The 12,209-nt window shown below is 35.9% G+C and overlaps 1 protein-coding gene across 1 annotated transcript in view; it reads left to right on the top strand.

Annotated features, from left to right (window-relative positions):
• Positions 1–12,209, top strand: part of ROCK2 (Rho associated coiled-coil containing protein kinase 2) — a 95,899-nt gene that overhangs the window by 22,706 nt on the left and 60,984 nt on the right. Inside the window, exons 2-3 of the mRNA XM_080929676.1 lie at positions 7,454–7,535; positions 9,492–9,592. Of these exons, the coding sequence (XP_080785802.1) occupies positions 7,454–7,535; positions 9,492–9,592 (183 nt within the window). The remainder of the gene's footprint in view (positions 1–7,453; positions 7,536–9,491; positions 9,593–12,209) is intronic.

Consider the following 12,209-nt stretch of genomic DNA (forward strand, 5'->3'; position numbering starts at 1 on the left):
GGTCAGCCCTGAAACCGTATACTATAAATACACTTAACAAGTTGTGTTTGTGTGTGGGGGGGCACACAAATAGCAATAATAAAGAAAAGAGACTATGAACCTAAAAGAAAGTGTGTGTGAGAGAGGGGAAAGGTTTGAACGGAATAGCTTGGGAGGAGCATGAGGGAGGAAAGTGATATTATTTTATTTCAATTAAAAACATTTTCACAAATGATTCAAATAATTTTAAAGCCTCAGAAAGTTTACAGATAAACAGTAAAGAATGATCTTATGTCTTCATTCAAATTCCATCATTTTATATAACTATTGAATTTTAAAAGTAGGACTATGATACAGTGCATCTGAGTACATAATGCCATTTTATGACCTTTATACTTTTCTTTTTGGTAAAAAGATACCATGAGATCAAATTGTAATTTTCTTGCTTCAGCCTTAAAATCAGCCTTTTCCGTAAGGACTTTCTTCTTGTTGGAAGTAATGTTTCAAAGACAAGGTGAGGGCTGAGTGGGCTCATGCTTTGGAGTGTCTCTATATCTAGATCTTTAAACCAGTTGTTCTCAATCTTCCTCATGCTGTGACCCTTTGATATAGTTCCTCAGGTTGTAGTGACTCCCAACCGAAAAACAGAGTGAAAGAAAGATTTTTAAGTACATAGAAAAAGACTGTTCACAGATGTGAACAAATCTGGTCATTGGATGAATGATGAGTAGGTCATTGATGAACTTGGACTGTTTTATTATTGTAGTGGTGGTGGTAGGAGAACTCATTGGGTTGAGGTCTAAAGTTAATGGGAGTACCAAAGCTAAAGCACTGCCATTTCTTTCAAGGAACTTTCTTGTGAAGATAAAGGGGGAAACATGGAATAATGGCTGTGTGGGAAGTGGTTTCAAGAGCTTATGTTTTCCTACAGTAAAAGGAACAATATATTTTAATATTAATGGAAGAGAAGGACAAGAGAGAAAAAATGAGCATATGAATGAGAATTGAATAGAGAAAGAATTTGGGTAATTGTAGAGTGAAAGATACGATGTTTTATATTTATTAATTATTGCTGGAAATTGATATGGCGGCAATTATTCCTTAACCATACTGAGACTCTTTAATATTTCAATGCCTTTGGCTTTAGCTGGGCAGACTCTCAAGTAGCTCATTTAAGTTATCCCAACCACCTAGCTAGGACATAAGCAGAAGGGTATGATTATCATGATTGGCTCTGGAGGTTATGTGGATCGTATGGGAAGGAAGAGGATGAAATACAGAGTGGGAAAAGAGACTCTGGATTGATGGTTGTTGTTGGACCAAAGGAATATTGGAATTGAGGCATTAGAGCAGTGGTTTTCAACATTCCCAATGTTGTGATCTCATAATATAGTTCCTTATGTTGTGATGACTGTACCCAACCATAAGATTGTTTTCATTGCAACTTCATAACTATAATTTTCTACTGTTTTGAATTGCAAATATCTGATAAGCAGTGTATCTGATATGTAACCTATGTGAAAAGATCTTTTGATATTCCTGACCCCAAAGGGATTGTGACCCACACAGGTTGAAAACTATGTGGTGGTAAAGTAAGCTGGAAAGATGTTGCTTAAGACAAAGTATTTAAAATTGAAATTATGGAGGTGTTTCAGTTATTGTTGATGTTACCTCAGGACTGAATGTTTAATTATGATAAGATTAGTCTTAGAGTAACAGTGTACAATGAGCCAAGACATTTATTGAGACTGAGATTAGTGAGCCCAGTGGGTAACAGGTGACTTAACAAGAAGTGTTAGTGAGTCACTGGTGATCTGATGAAAAGCTGAGTTCTCAGGAAAGGAGGACGTAGAATAATTATACAGTTGTTCTGGTGAACAGGGAGAAACACCACATGTAGGGCCCATAGTAAGTCATGCCATCAAAGGAGAGCAGGGCTTCAGCTAGATGAATGTGAAAGAAAGGTCATTTTAAAAGTTCATGAGCTGCAGGTCTGTATAAATAGTATTTAATATGCTAAATAACATTTAACATTTAAGGGTTGTATCACTGGTCTTGTTAATATTTGGGAGAATGAAAAGTAGAAGGATAGAAACAATAGAGGAGACAAGTTGAATTTGAAGAAGATTTTTTTTGTTTTTGTTTTTTGTTTTGTTTTGTTTTTGTTTTTAAGGATAAGGTTTATCTGTATAATCCTAGCTGCCCTGGAACTCATTTTGAACTCACTGAGATCCACCTGCCTCTGCCTCCAGGGTGCTGGGATTAAAAGTGTGAGCCAATATCGCCCAGCTGAATTTGAAGCATTTTGTACTTGAAGAACTTATGGCTAATAGACTTGATAAACTATGCCCAGCAATAGCTGTTATAAATATAGAGTATCATCCTTCTTAAAGGACATATAATGTTGGGCAGTGGGGGGAATCAGTCATACTTTTAATCCCAGCACTCAAGAGGTAGAGGCAGGAGAATCTCTGAGTTTGAGACCAGTCTGGCATACAGAGTAAGTTCTAGGATGTCAGGGCTACACAGACATCCTCTCTCCACTCTTAAAAAAAAAAAAAAAAAAAAAAAAAAAAAAAAAAAGGAACATGCAGTGCATAATGCTTAGAAACTTATACTACAACAGGCTTTTATGCTTGAGAGCTCATGAAGTTGTCAAAGAAGTGCTTTCTTTGAGTTCTGTTTTGAAGAGTAGGTAGAATGTAGACAAGTAGAATAGACCAAAGAACACTTTCTTTCACTCATGGAACATGGCTTCCCTCAGTAAAGAAGGGATGTTGACTGAGGAAGCAGTGAAAGAGCAGTTTGAGAAGTTACAGAATATACAGATCATTGTGAAAGATCATTGTCTAGGAAGTTCTGTGTAGTAGAAAGTAATGTGTAGCTTTCATTTTTTTCTAGTAGTATCATTAAAAAAAAATAGAAATACGGGGCTCAGAAAGATTGTAACTCCTGTTCCAGGGGTTGTGGTGTGCTATTCTGGACTCTAGGACCACCAGGTACATGTAGGAAAAATACCTTTACAAAATTTTTTAAAGTAGAAATAAATGAATAAAATAAATTTCAATAATACATTTTATTTAACTTCATATTCAAAATGTGATCATTTCAACATGTGATTGGTATTTTAAAATATGAATGGTATATTTTGTGTTCTTGTTATGGTCCTAAATTATTAAAATCTGATGTATTCTTTGTATTTAGAATGCATCTCAATTCAAGCCAGCTATAATAGCTTTCACATGCCCAGTGACTTTTCTAAATAATGGACAGTAGAAATATACAGCAATGTGTGAATGAAGGGTAATAAAACTGTAGGAAGTGACAGGCCCAGAGGGTTACATGTCAGCTCAATGTTACATTGTCTAGACTTTTGGAAGCTGTTGAATAATTTTGATGAAGGACTAAAATCAAGATTGATTATTTCATAGCATTGGAATAGGGGTGCACTGCAGCAGAAAGGAGAGCACAGGTCATAGGACCTGAGAAACATTAGAGAATGGAGCAAGTATCCCTAGTGCAGGGGGAATGGATTGGCGCTGCTGATTAGACAGAGCAGTTAGCTCCGTGCAGCGTGACTCATTCACCCTTGCTATGTGGACACCAATGTGTTGGGTAAGCACTTAATTACTCAAAAGTTTGGCTTTGTGTTTGTATCTATAAACATGTGTGTGTGTGATTAGAATATAGAGAAGAAAAGTTTTGACTAGGAATCTTGGAGTCACCTCCTCACCCTACTGGTCTAGGAGATCTGTCACTTGTCTGTGTCTGGAGGTGTAGATTGAAAGAGGTCTGTTTGCTGAGTGGCAAAAATGACTTCCTGGTAATAATGAATCTAAGAGAGGATCATTGCTGCATTCCACAACCCCAATCAGAGGAGGAAGATCCTACAATAGCGATGAGGTAACCAATACCTGTTTCTGTTGACTCTGGCTTCATGGTGGACAGTCACACATGCTACCGTGAGCTCTTAGAGCAGAGTTTCAGTCAGAGATGGATGGAATTTAGTGAGCTTGTGTTTTAAGGAGATGGTACAACAAGAAGGTTGAAATAGAACAAAGTGTTAGATCCCTAGGATATCCTGGGTCAAAAGTTACATTCAGGTAGCTTTAAGCCAGCTGGCATGGGTGCCTTGAATCTTGAATTTTTACACATCTCCCTAGCCTCAAAATAACCATCAGAGGTGGCATGGGCTGGCTTAGAACTCACTATGTAGACTGTCTTCATCAACTTCTGCCTCTGGAGTATTGAAATTAAAGTGGTTCACAGCTAAAAAGTAAATAAATAAAGGTTTTTACTTTAAGAAAGATAATGAAACATTTTTTGCCTTTAAGGAATTTATGATTGTTAAATTTCTAATCTTGTGATCCTGTTAGTAAGAAAAATTTCAAAATATTTGCTAATAGATATTATATAATGCATTTAAATATTATAGATATTTTTAGAATATATTCTTTGATATTAAAGAAATAAAACAGGCTGAAGAGATTTTCCAAATTATTATCATTACATTTAATAAAAACTAGCTCAATGCTTGATTCAATTCAGCACATTAAACATCATTGTCTGGGTCTTAAATGGTTGTTGAATGGTGATTAGTTTTTACTGTGTGGGTATTGTGTGTGTGTGTGTGTGTATAAGAACAACTTGAGAAATCTCTCCTACCACATAGGGCTTAGAAATTGGACCAGGCTGTCAAGCTTGGCCCTTGATGCCTTATCCCATCTTGCCATCCTGCTAGCCCCAAAATATGTGTTCTTGAAAAGCTATGCACAGGAATATTGGAGAAATTAGAATAGAATAAGACTTTTAACCAAAAGAATAAGAGACACTGTAGTAATTAAAATACATTTTTCATCACTGTTAAGACTCTAGGCAGTTGTGCCCAGCATCACAAGCTTCTTAATACCTGCAGAATTGGTTAAATCCCCAATCAAGGCTTGAGCTTTTTTCTTTGAGACAGCTTGATATCTTGAACAGGAGAGCAGTTGGGTCCCTAATAGACTTCTGTGCTTTAGGAAGGCATTTCTGCCTGACTGAATGTTCTGTATAATACTGGTAACACTTGTTTAATTTGAGAAAATTTACTCATCATTATTTAAGACACTAACATGCTAGAAGAACATTGCGCTCACTTAGTTGTTAGTTTCTTTCCTTATTAGTCAATCCGAGACAGCTGTACTGTTGAAGTTCATGTTTATCATTACACGTTGTGAGCTCAGTCCCTGTGTCAGATAGACTCTTGGTGATATTGAACATTACTGAGGATGTTGATATGACTGCGATCTCATTCTTTTTCCAATTCATATTTTTGGTTATAAAAGTTTAATGTGTGGAAGGGGTGAAGGCCCAACTGTCATTTTCTCGTTTGCTATTACTGCTTGCATTTTGGTTTTAATTTACACCTGTAATATACACATCAATTTTCAAGTAGTTGCAGTATAATGGATACTCTACATACTTGAATTTTATAGTTTGCTAAGTTTTGATGTGTTCTCTAAAATGGTACAGTTTTAATCTGTGAAGTTAGGTAAGGAGTTTAAAAATTAGTAGGCAATATGGAAGAATAACCATGATAAAATACATAAAATCAAAATGCATTATATCACATGTGGTTAAATGTTTTTATCAAGAGTAAAATGTCACTGAAAACTATTACATTAAGTTTTACCTTCTGGGACTGTAGCTCTATGGGACACTTACCCTAGCTTGCAGTGGCCCTAGGGTTTATCCCTAGCAGTTACACAGTAATACAACCAACCCTCTCACTTACTTTGTCTTGGCAGGTCATTTTGTACACTCTGAAATATATATACCCAATTTTTGGGTCTCTTGCCCATCTGGTGGGTGCCTGAAAATAAAATTCTGGGCTATAATATGACTTACAGATGTTATTTTCAAGCCTAAATCATTCAGAGACTAAATGTCTAGTTATACTTTTTTTTTTTTTGCTTTTCCTTTTTGAATGAAAGAAAGATTATGGCTATTCGTGGGTTCTAGTTAAAGGAAAATCTAGGTTCAATATCTTTTGAATTTTTTTTAATGAGTTGCTAATGTGTACTTGATTGCCAGGAATGAAGGAACAGTAAACAGAAAAGTTATAGGTGGCTATGGTTACTAACTGTACTTTAGAAACTACATTTGTGCGTATTAATTAGCTTTTATATTGCTTTCTAATAGTGGGAATTTTCTTCTTTCCAAATAAAACATGCGCTACCAAATGTAAAGTAGAATAGAAAAGTATGAATTAGATGTAGAACAGAGAAGTAAGAATTAGATTCCACTTAATCATACTTACTCATCCATAACACTTGTCCTTTTTTCACTAGGTAAGTACACACAAACTGGGGGGGAAATATAATGCAGACATTTAAAGAGCCACCCTCCTATGTTTACTTTAAAAAAAAAAAATCCTTGAAGACCAGTGAGACGATTCAGTAGGTGAAGGCATTTGCTGTCAAGTCTGGGTATTTGAGTTACTCCTTGAGACCCATGTAGAATGAACTGACTCCTGCAAATTGTCCTACTTCTACACATGTGCTGTGTCTTGTGCCTCCTCCATAGACATCCCCCCAAAAAAGTTTGTTAAAACAAAGAAAAAGAGAAACACAAAATTCAAAATTCCTTGATGTCTTACTGTAGTCTCCTGGTTTAAGGTGAAGTATGTTTTGGTTCTGAGCTCAGGTTGTCAGGTTACTGCAGCACTTTAGCTGCTGAGCCATTCCAGCAGCACCCTTTACCTTTTAATTCATTCTTATTTTTTGTGTTCCTTGGCAAATCTTGTAGTCTTCAGGGAAACACCTTTTAAAAATGTATTTACTTTTAGCTAGGCAATAAACCTCTTGTTGAAGATGGGATGAAGTTCGTTTGTTGAATAACTGGGCTTAAAAATCTTCTAGTACCTACCAAACACCACAGTATTGCAAATAGCTTTTGTTCAGCTTTTCTTAATAAATAACAGCAGGTCAATTAACATTACTTAGATTTGGGGGTGGGGGAGGACAATATAATCCTAGCTCACCCTCTTAAATCATCTGCATTTATTCTAAGATATTTACTCACAGCTGAAGATTTGGAGCTAGAATCTCAGATGATAGAAAAGATGCAATTTTTTTTTCTGGGTCTCAGTTACCATACTGTATACTATCATTTCTAGTTCCACCTATTTACCTGGAGAAGGCACCTCCTTCCCTTTTTCCCCACATATATTAAGCACAAAATTAATGATTGTTAAATGAGTGAAAAATTGTAAGTTTGATGTATTTTTCTTTGTTTTGCCATGTACACACTGTCTAACATCTCTGCTTAGGCAGTCCTTCCAAGTTGTTGGGTATGGAGAGTCTCCACACATACTACTGTGGGTTGGCATTGGTATTTACTTGGTAGGGACAGCATATATAATGTTTAAAGATTTTTGAGTGTTTGAGAATTATACAAACTTGCTTTTTACCTTTTTTTTTTTTTTTCTAAACAGGATGGCTTAAATTCCTTGGTCCTTGATTTGGATTTTCCTGCTTTGAGGAAAAATAAAAATATAGATAATTTCTTAAATAGATGTAAGTATATTTATTTTTACTATTCATGTCTGTACATATAAGTGTACTTTAAATGAAATGTGTTTGGTTAACTTTTTGGTACTTAAGTTTATTAACTTGTTAACCTATGTCATAGCCACTAGCCACTGTCCTATTAAGAGATACCATGACCAAGAAAACTCTTCTAAAAGAAAGCATTTGCTTGATTCTAGTTTCAGAGGTTTAGTCTATTATCATGGCAGGGTGCATGATGACACACAAGACACTGGAGCAGCAGCTGAGAACCATAGCATGAGCTACAGGCCACAGGACACTGGGCTTGGCATGTACTTTTGAGACCCAAAGCTCAGCCCCTGAGACACACTTCCTCCAACAAGGCCACTCCTAATTCTTTCCAAATCCTTTCTAATAGTGCCACTCCCTAGTCTAAGCATTTAAATATATGAGTCTGTGGGGTTAATTTTACTCAGACTACCACAAGCTATTAATTTACTAAACTTGCTTTTATTTATTTGTAGTTTGTTTCCCTTTAAAATAATATTTTGTGGGTGGTGGTGATGCCTGCCTTTAATCCCAGCACTTGGGAGTCAGAGGTAGGCGGATCTTGAGGTCAGTGCTTCTACAGAGGTCTACAGAGCTAGTTCTAGGATAGCCAAGGTCACACAGAGAAACCCTGTCCCAGAAAAAAAAATTGTATTTTCAAAGTAATTTTGCTGAGCTAAATTAGAATATGTAACATAGATACAATTTAAGATTATGTATGAATTGTTAAGACCATAACTATTGACTGGTATGGGTGGCTGATCTAAGCAAAATTTTAAGTTAATATTGTAACTATGACTTTGCTTTTATTTATCCAGACGACTTTAGTAAGCTTTGTTTCAATAATCGCTTACATTTAGACCCCTTAAGGAAAAGTGATCTGATGCCAGTTAGCACCATGTATATAGTTATTCTTAATTTTCCTCAGCATTATATTGGGATAAATAGATATTGAAAATACATTCTCAAAAGTTGGGCATGGTGGCTAGTGCTTGTATGTAGCAATCCAGAAAGCTAAGGAAGAAGATTTAAGGCTGTTCTGGGCTACAAAACAAGATAGTCTCAAAGAAGATGATGTTAATCCCAGCACCCAAGTCAGGCAAGCTCACAACCACCCGTTACTAATTCTACTTTCTGAGGGCACTGAACTCACATACATAAACTGTTAAATACATAATACACAAATTTAAAAAATTTAAAATGTCTAATAAAAGGGGAAAGAAAGTTTGAGAATGATTAATGCATCTTTTTTATCCCCACACCTAAGTCCTTTATTTTGGAATTGCCAACACTAGGGTATTTCTCTATTTAATAGTTACTATAGTAGTTGATATATTTGGAATATATGATTGCCACTTTTTTAAAGAAGTGGGTTAAGTGTCATTGCCAAATTTGGAATTTTAACTGATTTCATCCCATTTTCTTTGGAGATAACGTCTAGCAATATGACCTAGAACACACAATTCTTGTATTTAGTGTCCTGGTCCTGGGTGACATGCCTGGCTTTGTGATTGCTTTCTGCCATTATAAAACATCAGGATCGCCTGGGTCATTGATGTCACTTGAACGCAATGAAGTGAAAAGCAGAATAACTTTAGTACTGCTTTTTGGTAGTTAGTGATCTTCTTCATGGACATGAGCCAACAAAATCCAGACCTTTGGTTCCTTATTGCGAAGATAACATACATTTTAGAATATTTGTTTATTTTGGTGTGGGGGGATTGAACCTAGGACCTTACCTTGTTAAGCAAGAAGTCTGTCATTAAGTTACACTGCATATCCACATTTTAAAGTTTTAAAATAGGATTTTTTAAAGAATAACAGAAGCAGCTGAAAATCAATTCTAATATCTAGAAATAAAAAAGTACAAATATATTTTGAAAGTTCCTTATATATGATATTGATATTAAAAGTATGGTGATCTTTTTATTGTAGATGAGAAAATTGTGAAAAAAATCAGAGGTTTACAGATGAAAGCAGAAGACTATGATGTTGTAAAAGTTATTGGACGAGGTGCTTTTGGTGAAGTTCAGTTGGTAAGAAAGGATTTGTTTGGTTTTTACTACTTTTCTTTTTAAACATCATAGCAGCTGAATAGTTCTAAAATCCATTCTCAGCCACTGAGGAATTGGTTTGATGTCTTTGATCAATTCATTCCATCTCTGAGAGCCTCAGTAGTTTCTGTCTTTAAGAAGGGGCAGCCTGTCATTAACATCAGTGATTTAGAATAATGCCAGTTTGGGTTTACTTGTGATCTGCTTAGAATTTAACACTGTACTGTACTGTACTATACTATACTATACTATACTATACTATACTATACTATACTATACTGCACTCTGGCATGAAACTATGTGAGAGCTGTGTTTTCATTAATAGTCAAGCTGAAGCTGGACTTGATGGTGAATGACTTTAATCCTAGCATTCAGGAAGCTGAGGTAGGCCAGTCTCTGACTTCAAGACCAGCCTGGCATACAGTTATAGGCCAGTCAGAATTATATAGTGAGGCCTTGTTTGACAAACAACAAAAATAGTCAGATTGAAAGCATTCTGTTTAATAAGCTGTTACACACACACACACACACACACACACACACACACACACATATATATGTCTATATGTGTGTATGTAACATACCGTATATACACACATGTAGCACATACCATATATATAACACACATAGATACATATCCACATGTATACACTCATTCATCACAATACAGAAATTCTTTATCTTTCAGGTGAAATTACAACCATTATAACTTTTAACAGTAAATGTTGTATTTATATTAAATGAAGCATTATAATGGTTTTCCTGTTCTTAGTACCTAAGCATGAAGCTGCCAACATTTGTAGAGTCCAGTTTTGTCTTTTGAACCTAACATCCTCTTGATGACATTGAGAAACAGTAGAGACAGTAATACCTATTCTGTGGAGGATAATAATTAAGTTAATTAATAAGATAAGTAATAGAAGGGGTTTATCTCTTTACTGGCCCTGAAGTCTCACTCCTCAAGCCCGGTTTTAGTTCAGAGCCTCATGCTCCTCTGGCGCCCAGTCTGAGCTGTCACCACCACTCAACTCATCGGCGCAACTTCCTTCCCGTGCTGGTTTTCTACTACCTGTTTTCTGCCTCTGTCCCAGGGTGTTTCTGTACCCCAAAATCCCACAAACACAACTCTACAGCCCAATAGCTTTTCACACAGGTTTATATATTTAACTCTCAATCCACAAATTCTCTACACAAGATTGCATCAAATAGACAAAGATGCAAACTGCCCTTCTATATGAGATATTAGACCTGTAAAATCCTTAATGTTCGTAGCTTTTTAACACCAATAAATTTCACCTGGGTCCAGCTGGTCCTTGGGAAGCTCCTTGTTGCCTCGACCTCTAACCTCTGTCCTCTGACCTTCTTCCGACCTCTCAGCCCTCTCTACTTCCCTCGCCCCACCCAGTCACTGGCTTTCCTTTATTTTACTAATTAAAATTGGAAGGTTCAGTTGGAGTCAGCTAGCCCTTCTTGGGGAAGTGGAATTAACATTAAAATATAAACAGCTTTAGGACAATCTACAGTAATGGATGACAATTAAGTCATTAATAAGTAATACTAGTTAGAGTACTCCCTAAGGGTTTTTTTTTTTTTTTTTGGTTGTTGTTATTTTTATTGCTTATTTGATATATAGAGCCAAATCACATATGGCATACAAATACATTGTTTTCTGCATACTTAAGATTATTGCAGTTAAAAAAAAATTTGGGGTTGGATTTTGGACAAATGGGTGTCTTGACTTATTCTTGTTTTTCTTTTAGTTGTTTTTTTGTTTGGATTTTTTAGACAGAATCTCCTACATTCTAGGTTGGCCTGGAATTCAGCGTGTAGTTGAGGATAGGCCTTAAATTTCTGATCCTCTTGTTTCTACTTCACAGGTGCTAGATTCCAGGCATGTATCCTCATGCTGTTTTACATGTTGTTCAGACCTAGGCAAGCATACTCATCTGAGAAACATCCCAGTCAGCCTGGTACTTCTTTGCTTTGTTCTGAGACATAGAGTCCCACTATGTAAAACAGGCTGACCTGCAGCTTACTGTGATCTGCCTGCCTCCTGACTACTGGGATTAAGGCATGTACACCATGCCTTGTCCCAACTTGCCATGTTTAATGTCAGAGCTGTTACTCTTTCTTGCTCTTGTTGTCATTATAATGCAGTATGTCAAAGGAATGGGAGGAAAATATATAGATATAAAATTTTATTTTTGTTATTGCTGTTAGCCAAAATCCAGTATTTTTAAAAATGAAAAAATCTTATATTTGGTGTCTGACCCTAGATCTTATGTCTTATTTGTTTTGGCTTTGCGTTTGCCTCTGTTATCTTAGACAGGGACACTTGAAAAGGAGTAAGATTATAAAGGAAATGTTTCACCTATCTGTATAGCCTTTTAAAGTTGATTTGTAAGTAGTAGATTATTGTGGTGGATATAGGGGGAAAATGTCCAATTTAACACATCTTTATGATGTGATTGTTTTGAATTTTGAGATTAGTAAAAGGAAGTTCATGATAGCAGAATTTCTTCTTTCCATGTGAAATACTTTATCTGGCTAAATTGAAATTCGGTTAGGTTACCACAGAGGACAATGTTAACCAATTTCC

This window comes from Micromys minutus (genome assembly GCF_963924665.1).
Source record: "Micromys minutus genome assembly, chromosome: 1".
In the NCBI taxonomy this organism is placed as follows: Eukaryota; Metazoa; Chordata; class Mammalia; order Rodentia; family Muridae; genus Micromys; species Micromys minutus.